Source organism: Plectropomus leopardus, chromosome 5 (assembly GCF_026936395.1).
Source record: "Plectropomus leopardus strain MGB_pleo_1.0 chromosome 5, ASM2693639v1, whole genome shotgun sequence".
NCBI classification, from domain to species: Eukaryota; Metazoa; Chordata; class Actinopteri; order Perciformes; family Serranidae; genus Plectropomus; species Plectropomus leopardus.
In genome coordinates this window covers 7,030,940-7,046,679 of record NC_142180.1, presented here as the reverse complement: position 1 = coordinate 7,046,679, position 15,740 = coordinate 7,030,940, and the positions used below count along the sequence as shown (strand labels likewise).

The 15,740-nt window shown below is 40.4% G+C and overlaps 1 protein-coding gene and 1 long non-coding RNA gene across 2 annotated transcripts in view; one reads left to right on the top strand and one right to left on the bottom strand.

The window, feature by feature from the left end:
* Window positions 1-1,551: 1,551 nt before the first annotated feature.
* Window positions 1,552-3,712, bottom strand: LOC121939873 (forkhead box C1-A-like). Its single transcript, XM_042482804.2, has one exon. It carries the CDS (start codon window positions 3,430-3,432, stop codon window positions 2,020-2,022), a length of 1,413 nt encoding a protein of 470 aa, XP_042338738.1. The 5' UTR covers window positions 3,433-3,712; the 3' UTR covers window positions 1,552-2,019.
* Window positions 3,713-6,956: 3,244 nt separating this feature from the next.
* Window positions 6,957-15,740, top strand: part of LOC148189515 (uncharacterized) — a 50,196-nt gene continuing 41,412 nt past the window's right edge. The window contains exons 1-2 of the long non-coding RNA XR_015776577.1: window positions 6,957-7,161; window positions 8,979-9,041. This is a non-coding gene — a long non-coding RNA (uncharacterized LOC148189515). The remainder of the gene's footprint in view (window positions 7,162-8,978; window positions 9,042-15,740) is intronic.

Below are 15,740 nucleotides of genomic sequence, written 5' to 3'. Positions count from 1 at the left end.
ACTCACACCTGCACACTCACACACACACACACACACACACTGCGCCGGTTCCAGAAGCGTTTTACTGTCTGCCAGAGAGTGAAAATGTCTCGTCAGCGCTTGCAGGCTGCTGGATCAGAACAGAGGTGGAGAGGCTGAGGCGCTCAAACAAACAAAAAACTAAATACAGTTATTCTTAGTTAACATTCAAACTGGAGACAGCACTGACCTCTAATGTCCTATTATTATTGTTATTATTATTATTATTATTATTATTGTTGTTGTTGTTGTTGTTGTTGTTGTTGTTGTTGTTGTTATTATTATTATTATTATTCCTATTTTTGTTGTTTTTATTGCTGCTATTTTATAAACATTGTTAGAACAGTTTGAGTTATTAATGTTTGTATGATTTCTTATAAACATTTACGTCATCTATTAAATATATTGTTGCGTGGGCTAAACCACTCAAACAAAATTAAGTCTACTAGATGATCTATAATGTTATTTTTTGTAATTATTCTTGTTAGAAAATGTTATGAAATATTTAATGTAAAAGTACAATAATTCAAATCTGTTCTGGATAATATGCTGACATGCATGTGGCGCTGCACATATACATTTAAAAAAGATACAAAGAAAAAGAAAAGTTTTGGCCCTCATAAGAATCTTTGCTCTTTTTGGAGAGTCGATCTACGTCATCAAGGAAGCACTAAAATAAATAAACATCTGACAGCAGCAACATTTCAGTCAAAGCAGAACGGTGCTGCTGTAATGCTAAAGCAGGTCACAATATGCAAAGCAGGCTTCACAGTCTCCCTCTAAGATCATACAAATCACACCGTCCCATCATGCATCAGCAGGACCTTTAGGGTCTGCTCGTGCAGAAAAAGGTACCTTTAAAGACACCTAAAAATAAATGCAACTTATTTTTGCATCCCAACGCTCCCGTGATTCACAAACAGCAGTCAGACGGAAGCCTGCTCGCTCTGTAATGAGTGATTTGTTTTGCTGACAGGGCCTTTAAGTTCAAACCGCACTGCTGAACTCACGCCGCACGTGTGTTTATTTACCGCCTGAATTTACACGTGAAAGTTGAAAATATACAACCTGCAGGTTGGCCTGAAGCTTTTATACCGAGAGTCAAAATGAGCAGTTATCTGTTTCACTTCTCACAGTTTGATATTTTAGGAACCGGGGGCTGAACGGATGAAATTTGCCTCTGCAGCTCAAAGCAGGGCCGCTTTCCAAACTTTTTAATAAAATATTTTCTCAAACTAAACGGCTCATATAAACCTTAATTAATGTTGCACTATTTTTTTGTTTGTTTTTAAATAAATCAGAAAATCCAGATAATGTGGAGTCACTGCAACTAAAATTCAAATAGGCCAAGACGCCTCTGAAACTACACACTCCTTGCAAATTTCCTAAAAAGAATATTTATCCATGGCCACCATTTTTAAAAAATAATGTCAAATATTTTACACTCAATGTATATTTTATATTCTACCTGATTCTGTATCTTTTAAATCTTCTAAAAAAATCTCCCTTACCAATTCTAATAAATCACTCAACTTAAGATCAAATAGACGGCACTTTATTAAACAAACAAAATGTAATGCCTTCAAAATATTTTTTAACAAATAAGACAAAATGAATAAAATAAGTCAGTATGGACTACAGAGCCCCCCTCTATTTCTATACAAGAACTGGGACAAATAAAGGCAGCAATAAGAAAACTGGAAAAACTTAGTGTTTGGTCCTCGATATCCAACCACTCCCTTTTCCCTAAAAAATAAATTACTATATTAGGCTATAATTTACAGTCTATGGTCATAACAGCTGGTATTTGAGCCGTCTTTACAAACAATTCTCAAAGTGAGAGGGAAGGAAACTTACGTGTTTTTTGGTGTTACACACGCCTCGACAGAAAAGTCTCTGACTCTCTTGTGTCCATTCGGAGTGAGAATAAAAGACCAAAAGTACAAAAAAATATAGAAAACATATATTAGAGTTATTAATTTAGAAGACACACTTTGGCTTTCAGAACTTGCTGCAGTCATAAACAAAAGCTCCTGAGGTGCGGTAGATGGACTGGCCGGATGGGAACGCCATCTGACAGCTATTATTCCCGTTGACCGGGGAGCCGTTCAGCCCGATCCGCTGGGACTCAAACATCTCCCGCACCGCGTGGAAGTTCTGCTGCTGCGCCGGGTAACCCGGGCTCAAGTGGCTCAGGTCCCCGTACCAGGACGCGAGCCGTCCCTGGTGCGCGTGGTGGCCGTCCTGGCCCGCCTGGCTGAGGTTGCCGTGTCCGAGCGGGGACGCGGTGGTCGTGGTGATGCAATAATCGGGCAGAGCCTCCTCCACCGTGGTGGACGGCGCCAGGTGTCCTCCGGAGGACCTGTCCCCCGCGTACAGGCTCATGGCTTGCATGTTGCAGTGATAGGTGGCGTTGGAGTTGGAGGAGATGACGTTCTGGTTGCAGGTCGCTGAGCTGTACGCGGACGGCTGGTTGGGGGAGTAGTTGAGCGACAGCGAGGGGGTGATACCTGTCCGAGAGGAGGCGATGAGCGGCGGGGAGAGCTCGGCCTGCGGAGACCCCCGCAGGGTGGTCATGATGTTATCCACGCTGAAGCCCGGGGCCTGGCCTTGGTGCTGGTGGTGCTCGGGTCCATCTATGCCCAGGGAGCGGGTGGAGGGCACGCTGTGCGGGCTGCCGGTGGACATGCTGCTGCTGCTGTCGGGGCTCTCGATCTTGGGCACGGCGCTCAGGGCCGGGGACGCGGCCTGCGGCGGCGTGGACGTCCCGTTCTCCGTCTTTATATCCTGGATCCGCACCGGCTGAGAGCCCTGCGCGGACGGGTCCTGCTCCCTACCCGGGGTGCGGGCAGAAGGGTCCTTACTCTGTCTCTCCCGGTCATCCTTGTCCTTCAGCACGTCCTTCTTTTTGAACCTCCTCCGGCGCCGTAGGAAGCTGCCGTTCTCAAACATGTTGTAAGAGTCCGGGTCAAGAGTCCAGTAGCTGCCCTTACCGGGCTTCTTATCGTCCCGGGGCACTTTGACAAAGCACTCGTTCAGAGACAGATTATGCCTGATGCTGTTCTGCCAGCCCTGCTTGTTGTCCCGGTAGAAGGGGAACCTCTCCATGATAAACTGATAAATCCCGTTCAGGGTGATCTTTTTCTCCGGTGAGTTCTGGATGGCCATGGTGATGAGAGCGATGTAGCTGTACGGAGGTTTGACCATGTCCTTCGGCTGGTGCTGCGGGGTGTACGGTCCGTACGCCCGGGCCATGCTGGCCGGGTACTGGTCGTGGGCCGCATGGGAGTACATGCTCATGGGCGCAGGCATCCCGGTGTATCCACCGCCGGCCCGGTAGTAGCTCTGGTCGCTGCTGATGTACGGTACAACTCCCAAAGAGTTGGGGCTGGAGACGGAGTAGCGCGCCTGCATCCTGCGCTATGCGTAAAACCTCCCCAAACTGCGACCCCGCAGAAACTCTCACAACTTCAGCGTGTGCTCCGATTCTGTTCGCGTTTTCTCTACTTTCTGAGTCGCCTGGTAGTCCCTTGTTAAGCCACAGCTCGCCACGGTGAACCGGAGAGAGCGCACTCTGCCGCAGTGAACATTTGGGAAACTGAGAAGGCACAGCGAGGAACTTTTTTTTTTACCCTTCACATTTTTTCCTCCCTTTTGGCTCGGACTGCTCCTCCCCGAATGTGTGCTCCATCATCCAATTGGAGGACGAAATGAACCTGTGGAAAAGCTGCATGGCGACAAAAGTTACTACACCCCCCCTCCACTCCTTCTCCTCCTCCGCCGCCCCCTCTCTCCTTCCCTCTCTCCTCAGCTCAGACATGGAGTTATTAAAATGCTGTTAAGGGTGTGCCTGAAATGCTGAAAAATTCACTTAATGACTCAAATTGCGAGACATGTATTATTTTGTATTAATTTATCATATTTAAAATATCTTGTTATTAGTCTACTTTGGAAACCAGAAAGTGCGTTTATTGTGAAGTAACAAGCCTTAAAATGTCTGACCAAATTGGTATGCCTTTCTCTTCATCTACAAAATTGGAAAAGCTCTGCGTAAAAGTGGAAATGATCCAAAATAGAGCTCACAAAATTTACCTAAACGGTCATCCACACGCATTCTTCTATATCATATCAGCTATAGGCCCGGCAATTAGGCCTTTTCCCAAATTATCAGATGATATTTACGATATAACATATTTTTTGGGGATGCCTAAATCTCAAAACCGAGGTTATTAGCGATCAGGAATGCAAAATAAAATAATAGGCTGTGTGACAAACTGTCATCAGCTGCAGTTGAGCCTCTGAACAAACAGACGGACATGAAAGAGTGTGGATGCCTCCCTCCTGCTCCCCGACAGCGCCGGTGGGCGGTGTGTGGAAACTAATTAAAGGTTAAATGAAGATCATTTGGTCGAGGTGGGTGAGAAAGGGTCCCCCGGGTGCGAGCGGCTGCTGAGACTCAGGTGGGATTTTTTTTAAAGATGAAGACCTCCAAATGTTATTCACACTGAACGGGTGTTAACAGAGCCATCAGGACTCCCCTCACGGCTTCTACAAAGTCGATGTTTCGTTGTGTTGATTGCAAAGCCTAAAAACAACACGAGTGTGTCTCCAGCCTGATGGAAATAATCGTTTAAAAATACCACAAAGATGGAGACGATTAAAGGAAGGATGTAGTCTAGTTAATCCCTCTCCAGGATCAAATGGAATTTATTATTTTTTTAAAATATTAATTCATTCGAAGTCTGTTTATTATCAAACTAAGAAAATTCGCATAAAAATAACAATAAAATTACCATTATTTAGTTTTTGTCCTAAAATCTCATTTTCTTTTACTTTTGTTGTATTAGTGATGTGATATCAGATGTGTAATTTGCCTTACATTTTTCTGTATTTTAAGATAAATATATTTTTATGATTAGGATATTTAATTGATATTTTTAATTAGTGTAATTAGTTTATATAATTAGGAGCCTATTTGTTGAGAAACCTGTCTATGCATTTAAATACATTGTGTTAAAAAATGCATCAGAAAAGGACAACGCCTGTTTTAAATGCTCGTGTAAAATCGTTTTAAAAAAAAAGCAGCCCTGCATGTGGCCTCAGTTGGTTCTATTTAAATATTTCTGTAACCAAAGCCGGATTTCAGTTTTAGCTGCAGGCCCTTAAATCAGTATCATATCAACTAATACTTTATGAAAAAGTGCAAATTATGTAGAATTTCCTGAACGTTGCAGTTGCAACTCAAGAGGTTTGGGATTTTTTAACAATCTTAATAACGTTTTTCAATCTTTCATAAGTTTGTGGATGCAACAAAATCCACAACAAAATCTACAAATCCATCCAAAACGAAAATATTTCTTAAATCTTTTTATTGGCAGAGCTAGTTATGGTAAAGCTGTAAAGTTAACATAAAAGTTGAATGTTAAGTTCAAACATTGCCGTTTAACTAAACATCCTGTTTGGAAAAACAACAACGACAACATTCAGTTTATTTAGCTTTAATAAAATAATAATAGCACAGGCCTGGTTTTATAAAAGAGATGTATAAGTTTTCTTTATCGTATCTTCATCTTGGAAATTAACCCGTTTGATTAAGAAATTAACTTTCTCTGAATATGCAGAATTTTTATTTAATTTACAGGAGGTGAGCAAATAAATTACTAAATAAAAAAACCCTGTCGAACTCTGGTAAAAGCAGTGATAATCTGTGAGATGAGTTAATTTCTCACTCGTGTGAGAAATTAACTCATCTCATTTCATTCTGCTCTTTGTTGTGTGATTTGCATGTGTTGTCAGGACGCACGAGGAGGCAAATGCAGAGCGGACTGTCACCTGCGAGCTCTCGGAACCGGCCACGGCTGACCGGAGACCCCTGCTGACACACTGAGTGAGGGTCGCCTGCTTCTCTACAGCATCTGACCTGCAGGAGAGCTGAACTAGCAACCCAGAGGTGGATGCATAAGACTATAGTTGTAGACGAACCTGATAAAATATTTGTACAGCATTAGTAATATAAGTTAGTCACGAAAACCTCTGAATCCTGAGAGAACAGGATAGAGCAGATCATCTCAGCAGCACGCGACCCTCCATCTGTCACGACTGTGGCTCCAATGAAAACCATCCACATCCTGAGATAATATTGTGGACCAAAAACAAAATCCACAAAAAACACCGAATCTAAAAGTCATCATATTTAATTACTATAAGGCCATTACAGTTTGTTTTTTTGCTATAAATTAATTTAAAAAAAAAACACAAAAAAGTTTTAGATTTAAAGAAAAACTAAGAGAAAGCAGGGGACATCAGTGTCGTTCTCACTCTCTTAATGTGCGACACTATGCTGCCCCCTAGTGGCCAATCTGTAAACGTGCAGCATGTGTTCATGTCATCAGTGGTGGCAGAAACACTGATATTTCCATGGTACTCTGTTAAAACTTGGAAAAGTCCTTCATTCAATATTTACCTAAATAAAAGTCCAAATGGTGACGAAATCCTAGCCTACTTTAAGTACCAAAAGTAAAAGTAGCATTCTCACCATGTAGAGTGCCCCATTTCAGAATAATAAGTTAAACACCTATATAATACCACAGTAAGCTCTGACCGAGCAATTTGATGGAGGCATGCCATTGATGTAGGCGAAGGTAGAGTATAATGCTGCGTTCATGTAATGTCGGGGTAATTGGAATGACGGCTTTCCCATTGCTAAAAATCACATGAATGGTCTTTCATACCGAAAAACAACTCAGAAATATTTTTTTAACTTAAGTTACCCACTTGATGTAATAAATGCATAAATATGGCGGGCAATCTTTGGGCAATGGTTAGAAACCTTTTTGTTGATTTACTTATTAAATATCGATTTTTGATCACGTCGACTTCCCAATTCGGAAACCCCAACTTTCTGACATCACATGAACGTAGCACTGAGACACCGCGTGTATCACTCCCCTTCACAGGTGTTGCGCGAGCAGTTAATTTGGCTAAGTTAACAGCTAATAAGCCTACATTAGGCCTAAGGGTCACCATAACAAATGCAAAGAGGAACTTATTTCCACAAATTTCATTTGAGTAAAATAATAAATGTTCGTCAGAGGAGGACAAAGGGAAGGGAAGAAGCCCGAATACTTCACTACAAATCTCCAGGTATGCTCATATTTAATCAGAAGAGCAACCTACCGATGAAGCTATTAGGCTAACTCATTAGCTTTACACATATGCCGCCCACAGACTTATTTTATTGGTCGGAAAATAAATGGAAACACACAAATAAATGCACATGATATAAAATAGTTGGCCTCCAGGGCTATATAGACCGTTTATTTAAGACATGGCAGTGCTTAGTACACTCCCCGTTTAATATTAGAGCAATATTATGTAAGCTAGGCTAATTATGCTATATTAGCTACTACTGGCTCTCGCGCACTGTCATCTACAAGACCTTCTCCCCCTTTTCCCTCCTTCTCTTTTATTTATTTATGCTCTTTTTTTCCTATTGTTCCTTTATGTTTTGAAATATGGAGTCAATGTCATATTGTGTTGAACTCCTATCTTCATGGACTTTCGTTTTTGTTGAAGAAAAAAACAAAAGGAGGAAAAATATTGATTCTATTGTAATATTGTATGATTTGCATTTATTAGTCAGTTGAAACAGCTGGCCTGCGGTAAGGTGTGGGCATAGCCTTACCACTATTACAATAACATCAACAATTGTGAGAAACCCTCTTCATAGATGAACAACTCAACATGTGGCAAAGGGCGGTGCTTTATCATTAAAACATAACAACAGCAGAAGCATTGACAGACACTTCAATAACACCAAGCTGTGTTTGTGTTAGTTTAACACCTGTAATGGAATCAATAATGATAGAAAGATATCACGTTTATGATCAGTACGATCTTTTTTTTCTTCTTTTTTTTTAAAAGTCGCCGTGATACAGATTTATCTATTTTGGCATGTATAACAGTAGAAACTGAAGTTGAAAAATCTAAAAATATTGTAATTAGCTGTGCACAGAACGCCAGAACACCATTTGCCTTGATATATTCAAAGGTTATGTAGCTAGTTTAACAAACTGAGTGACAAAAAGGTGCGAAGTGTATCCTGGGTTTTTTATAAAGCCCATTGATTTGTTAAACTCAAATCAACGTCATTTATACAGTGTTCAGTAACGTCCTATTTACTGTTATTACAAAACCAAGTAGAAAAGCAACAGACACTGCTACATTGATAAATATATTCACAAATGAAATTGAAAGCAATATAAAACCTTAAAAAAATAAACTTTTTGTTTCAATAAAAAAAAGATATTGTTTGGCCTGCCTTACATTTTAAAGATGAATGAATTTGAGGGGACAAGTTGAATCATTATGAATTTACCTCAATTTGTCTTCTCAAATTTAGGTATCTTAAAATTTTAAGGTAGCCTGGATACATTTTTCTTTAAGTTAAAACCAATAGCGCAGTCTGTCTTTATAATGTAGGTGTACTACATATCAAGTAACCACGTTACTGTTTTAACTTTTTTTTTTTCAGAATTTCTTAAAGATAAAAAAAAAAAAATGAAAATAGGTCTAACATTTGCAAACTGATTAGACTCAGAACACCTACAGCCATCAATGCCTCTTATGTTTTGCCTTCAACTGACGCAGCCAAGCTCATATTCAGTACAACCACACTCCCTCTCCTGTGATATAGCTATACACTTGTGGAGATTTGTATCAAAAAACATGTTGATGAAGTATATTATGTCATTTCCTCTCTCATCCACAAAATAATGCTGGTTACAGCTCTGAAACTGATGTAAAGATTACACATACCCTCATTTAAAATATAGGCTTCATTACTTAGTTATTGTTAAATATATAATAATTTCTTATTTGTTCAGAACAAAGGCAAATCTATAAATCAACAGTTGTTGTAAGCAATGTAAAGTCAGCTGTGTTTGTGTTTTTGTTTGTAGGTATCATCATCACCATAACTGTCTTCATCACTGAACCTGTGTTTCCACCAGCATCAGGAGCTTGTAAGTAGATTTATCACACTCAAACTGGCACCAAGTGGTACCATAACGCCCTCTGCTGCCAAATTGATGCACATGCAGTACTAGCAGAATTATTAGAGAACTAAAAGAAGACAACCTTGATTTTTTATTGAGCAAGTTTAAGTTTATTGAGCTCCACAATTCTACAGGGAATGACCATTAAAAATAAAGTATAGAGTACTTAATTCAGTATTTTCATTGGTGACCTCACATCAGTTTGTGGTCTTTTCCTATAAAGTCTCATTCCTGAGGGACTGAATAAGAAATTGTTTTGCAGGCACTTCACTGTGTCACAGACAGTGTTTATATTAAGGGCCTAATTAAACACAGACAGTTTTCCAAAATATCCCAGGACCTCAAAGTCATGCGCCCAAAGAGCACATTGGAATTGGTTTTCAAATAAATAGCTGCCAATCATCCATGTGCAAAACATTAATCTGGTGTTTGGTGCTCCGGCTGTGACTGGTTTGAGAGCGGGGTAAATCTGTTCTCAAGGCCACAAAGAGCCTCACAGGGTGGCAGTTTTCCCCTTTTTTACCCCAAAACTTGACATTTAGACAGACAAATGAACAGAGCTTCCCTGAAAATCCAAATAAGGCCATGGGAAATGAATTAAGAAAAAATTCTTGAAGATTGAGCTGTTTCTGATTTAGTATCTCTGATGAGTGGCATTATTTTCTCACATTATGAAAGTCTTGCCATTTCAAACGAAATCAAGATTAGTATGTAAACTGAGCAAAAAGAAATATTTTCATCAATTTTTCTTCAATAAATTAACCGAAAAGGGCTTCTTGGAACTTCATACTAATTGTGTTCATATAACAATAGACAAAACACCTGCATAGTATTGTGGGATGTTCAGTCATTAAGCAGTTTAATAATCTGTGCAGAGATGCTTACTGGTAATTTTTGACATGAGTGTAAAACTGGCTAACCAGGGGCACCTGGTAGCTTAGTGGGTAGAGTGGGTGCCCCATGTACAAAGGTAATGTCCTTGCCGCAGTGGCTGCAGGTTTGTTCCAGCTCGTGGCCCTTTGCTGCATGTCATCCCATCTTTCTTCCCCCTTGCACGCTTATACACTATTCTATCAAATAAAAGCAAAAAGCCCCCCCACAAAAAATCTTTAAAAATGGCTAACTGAAAACTTAAAAAAAAAAAAAAACAGTGGAGAGAGGTGATGCATCATCATAAAAATCCTAACAGTATTAGTTAATGGACAATGTCTTTAAAATGCTATTGTCATTCCAGTGGCATAAAGTAGTTATGTCAGGCCCCAGTGCATGCTAATAGGACAGGCTCTTATGCACTCTAGGTGCTAGTTATGAAGCATGACCGCATACTTGGCTTGCAGATGTGTACTGTTGGTAGAGAGTAATTAGTAAAGTAAAAGTATAACTTTTAATGAGTAGTAAATAACATATTTAGAGTAACAAACCCTGTATGAGGGATTAATTTGTCTCACCTGTTCAAATTTTAATAAGGTTTACAGTGATGCCTAATTAGGGGTGTGGTCACTCTGAGGCCACATTTAGAGAAGAATTGCCCTACTAGAACAGGAAAAGTCTTTCCCCTTGAAACCTGTGTTTTAATGATAGCACTGTGAGAACGATCCTCGTGTACACGGATCCGCAAAAACAACCGAAATAGCTGTAGTATGCATGCCAGACTGGTAGTTGGCATTGTCACTATGTAACAACACACCACAGAACCAAATTGCCATTGTTGTGTGAACAAAAGGCAAAACCGCAACAAAAATTTTACGTGTCATGCAAGAACTGTTGACATGTAATCGGCCCCCTGCAGTTTGTGAGTTAGATGCAGTCCTCACTCCTCCACAGCTCCACCCTTTTGTCCAAAGAATGGCCACTTCTGGAAAAAAAAAAGATGTTTATGACTGAAATGACAAACTGAAGGCCTTAAATCACAGACTGTATGTATAAATAATGGATATAGTTACTGTAATGTTACCCATTGGTTTGTGGACTGCCATTTTGAAGCCTCAAGTGCAGCATTTCAGGCATTGCTACCTTAGTTATTTGGAGCCAGGAATGACCATTTTAGACAAGAGGTGGGCACTGAGGAGGAATGAGGGATGTGTCTGACTCAGAATGTAACGATGCCTTGCAGACAGCCTAAAACTTAAACAGCCCTGGACATTTTAAGAAGGAGGTCTACAGGGCTTGACTGTTGTGGAGCCAGCCTCAGGTGGCTGTTAGAGGAACCACAATTTTCTTGTTTTTTGGCACTTTCCCATTGGTTTCATTTTTCAGCCTTTGAAGGTTGACGCTTGTTTAAAACAGGTAACTACGTCCAGTATTTATAGCCTGTGTTCTTTTTTATAGTTTAATTACCCTGATATCAGCTTATCTGTGGCTTTATTTATTATGCTGCTAGAAATGTGTTGTATTAATTGACAACAAGCTCTACTGCAGTCAGAATTGTAGGAGCTACAAAAACTAGGCATGAGTCTTTAAGTCAGTGGGTAAAGTCTGCCCTCTAGTGGATTATCTCAGCCACTATCAACCTCTTCCTCAGGCTCGGTCCTCCTTTGCCTCTCCTCTTTGTTCCTTTCTTTCTTTTATTTTCAGTAAAGCAGAGGCATTTTTTCGGAAGATTCACGGTCAGCTTATTTTTTCTTAAAAACTTGCATTTATCAAATGTGGGCTCAATGAGTGGAAACCTTCTTTTGCTGCAAAGCTCTGCCATTCATATAGTATCACCTGGATGATCTGTCAGTCACTGAGCAGCTCCAGTGAAGCAGCTGGAGATAAATGCCTTGCTTAAAGTTAGCTCAGTGCCTGGTAATAATAAGGGTCCGGCACTATTTATGCCCCCCTTACCAGATTTTTTTCCCTGTCTGTTTGTGTGAGCTCTTACTAACAAACCCTCAGGTTCAGGCATCCCTTTCTGATTCCACATGCAGCTACTGTAGCAGACTATCAGTCTCACTGCCCACTTCATCTGTACTTCATTTGACCCAATCCACTGAGCCTCTGTTTCAGGACTCTAGCTCCAGGATGCTTAAGGGTTTCCCGCTTGGGAAGCTTTCCAGAAGGAAGGCTAGCTGAGTCGTTTCAGTAACTTTGCAGATTAAAACTTGGAATGGTCTTTTCTTACACCAGTTTCCAGATATGCAAAGCCCCTGTATTTTGCTGAGCATATTTTCCAGGTCACTCATTAAACCTGCTTCTTGGAAAAGCCACAGCTGCAGTGAGATCACAAACTCAGTGTCAGTGAACTGGAAAAGGAGATGCTTCAATATGACATACAGCAGGAGAAAGTGAAACTTAAAGAAATCTCAGAGTATTCAGACTACAGTGAGTCAAGACAATAACAACAAAGACCTGTGTAAAAAGACCACCCCCTAAAGTACAGCAGCTGGAGGAAGCTTTTTTTTATGTCAGTAAGGGCACTAAGAGGCCGTGAAGAAGAGCCTGGCCTCCCGACCAGCTCAACCAAAGGGACAGTGCTGAGAGACTATCAGGATCATTTCTGCAATGATGCAAGCTGAAGAGCAGTTTCTTGAGCAATGGGAGGACAAGACATGCATTAGCTCTAAAGGAGAGGATCTAAATTTGGATTTGATCTCATAATGTCCAAAACTATGCAATTTGGAAATCTGAGCTGATACAGATGTTAAAGAAAAAAACAAGATTTATGTCATTGAATCCTGCCTGGAAAGAGTTTCATGTTCAGTTTTCATGTTCAGTTCATATATTGTTATTCAACAGCACAAGGTTCAGGTTGAAGTTGATGGTTAACAATCAAAAAACTAACATTTTCTTATGATGGAGTACAGAGAGTGAGTCTTACAGCGTGTGGACAGAAGCTGCTCTACAGTCTTCAATAGCAGGTAGTTCTGTGTCTCTTGCCCAGCAGCAGCAGGGTGGACAGGCGGTTACTGGGGTAGGTGTTGTCTTTTATTATCCTTTGGGATCTGCACAGGCAGCTCACTGATATCACTGATGCTCAGTTGATGGGTACCACTGATGTTCTGGGTGTTTTCAGTCACCCACTGCAGAGCCCTCCTCTCCTGGGCTGTGCACATCACATACCATTTTGTTATGTTTCCTGTCAGGATGCTTTCTATTGTTCCTTTGTTTAAGTTGATAAGAACTTGGCAGGGGGACTTTGTTCAGCTGTTTCTGAGCTGTATTAACAGAGCAGAGATGCATGATAACTGAGTCAGGGTCTTTGTGATGCTGATTCAGAGGAGCCTAAACCCTTTGTGACCTATTACTAGCAGGGTGGGGTTAGGGCAATAGATGTCAGTTGGTTGGTGTGTCAGTTGTACATTTGCATGTGAAATATCTACCACATCTGGGATGGATTTCCAAGTAATATAGTACAGACATTAACAGTTCCCCCCATGCAAGTTGTACATCATCATGTTGACGTCAACATTCAGCTCAAAGCACTAAGTATCTAAGAATACCAGTTTGTTTATATTGTCCATGTGTAGTGAGCATAGCAGCCTCACAGGACGTTAAACTTTTAATCCTGTTACTGGAAGAGCAACAAAGAGGCAGAATCAGTTCAGTTTTTTGTTATTCTTAACTTATGTATTTAAGATGGTCGGCCTGCTGAATATTGTTATTCCACACATCCAACATCAAGATGCATTTCATTCAGTTAACGTGTTCCAGCACAATTTACAAAAAAACACTGGACAATGACCATGTCTGTGTGGACTCAACTATGGTTGGGTTTTGTCCAGCTGTGGTGGAGCTGTCCATATTAAAGTGCATTTGTTTCAGCCAACCCAGAATTATAATGAGACATCATTTTCATGTGTATTTGCAGTAGGACAGAATGAGGACCGGGACTTGTTTAACTTGGTTTAGTTAAAAGACTAGATACAGGGAAAGCAGTCAACCTTAGCCATGAGAAAAACAGGGCTGAATTTTCTGTTCAAGTTTTGTTTATTTGTCTGCTTGTCTCTCTGTCTATCTGATACATCAGTCCATGACATTTACCTTAGATCCTGTGTTCTTGGTCCCTTGAGATGGATTCAGATTTTTTAGAGTCTTCTGACCCTCCCTCTAGCTTGTGAGGTCCAAACTGCCACTTGTCCTTCAAGATACAGTATATTGGCACACAATATGTTATCAGTTGTTGGCACTTGACTGTATTATTGGCTTAGCACTGCTCAGTTTGGAAAATTAGCTAAAATGTTGGTATTTTTCAACCTGGACCCTGTTTTCCCATAGTTTTGTGTATAGGTGACAAAGAGGAACAACAGTTTTTGAAACAGGTCAAGTATGGAGCCAGAGCGCTGCAGCTGGAAGCTGCATAACAGTCTGCATTTACCCACTCAAGGCAACATCGCACTGCGAAAGTATGTCCATTCTGTTTGTTATGTTGTTTATTCAAGTCTCACCCAAGGTTAAATCTTGCTCTGGAGGAGACAGTAATAAACAGCACATTGCCATGCGAAAGGTAACGAAAAAAATGTTTTACTTTTTTACACTTAAATTAACAATTTTTGCCTGTTAGTGGCAAAAACAAGAACTTTTAGTGGACATACATTGACAGTGCACTATTGCTCTGAAGATTACATTGCAGCCTGTTTCATGGCTGCAGGCTATGGCACTCTTGCTCAATACTGGACCAATTAAAAAGAATATTATTCCCATTAGTCGCACAGACACAAAAACATCAGAATTTAGGGTCAAGGTTAAAAGATGCCAAACCATCCCTTTAATGTTCTTGCAAGAAATGAGGGGTTACAACAGCATCTGTGCATAAGTAGCAAATTTAGCAAACTGATCCCATATACATAACTAATAAGGACAGACTGGATAATTTAACTTCAGTGCTGATTTTGCTTAAGTCTGTAGTTTCATGTTTGTGCAACTGCACATTTGTCTGGGAATCCACACCAATAAAGCTCTATGTCAGCTCAAATGATAGAGGCTTTATATAGAAACATCAATGCTTTTCAACCTGGACCCTATTTTCATCTTTTTGTGTCTGAGAGATTAATGGAAACAACAACTTTTGCAATTTGTCCAGTATTGGGAGAGGCTGCAGCAACACAGGCTGCAATGTAACCTCTGTGGGCCTTTAAGCACTGTCAATTTACATCCACTAAAAGTGCTTGATTTTGCCTGACAGGCTCAGATTGTTATTAGAAGTGTCTGACAATATTACGGGAAGGACTCTACAGAGAAACATTTTCCTTACCATTTTCTGGTCTATTTGTTATTTGACCAAATCTCAATCAAGGGGAAGTCTCACTCTGAAATATCGCAGGGGATGTCTTGTTGCAGGAAAAACAACAGTGGAAATATGAGTAAATGTTAGAGAGAAGAGTGCAAGGAAGACTTTGTTTTGTTGGAGTACAGAAAGCATAGTATTTATCTAAAAGATTTCTGATGGAGTGTGCAGTAGCTCACCTGGTGGAGCGAGTTCGAATATTACCTGTGGCCCTTTGCTGCATGTCATACCCTCTCTGTCTCTCCCCTCTCTCCCCCCTTTCACGCCTAATCTTTCTGATCATAATACATTTGAAAAAAAACTGATTTCAACAATGTGGAAAAGTCTGGTATATTTTGGAACAAAACTTCTCTTTCAGTCAGAATGGGCAAACAGAACATCAGTGAAGGGGGGTGGGGGGGGCAGCGCGTTATTCTGGCCATGGCTCTAAATAATATGTTCACATTTACATTCACCTTAAA

Bases quoted from the DNA above. Each gene is read 5' to 3' on its own strand.
- LOC121939873 (XM_042482804.2), bottom strand. From the start codon at position 3,432: ATGCAGGCGCGCTACTCCGTCTCCAGCCCCAACTCTTTGGGAGTTGTA.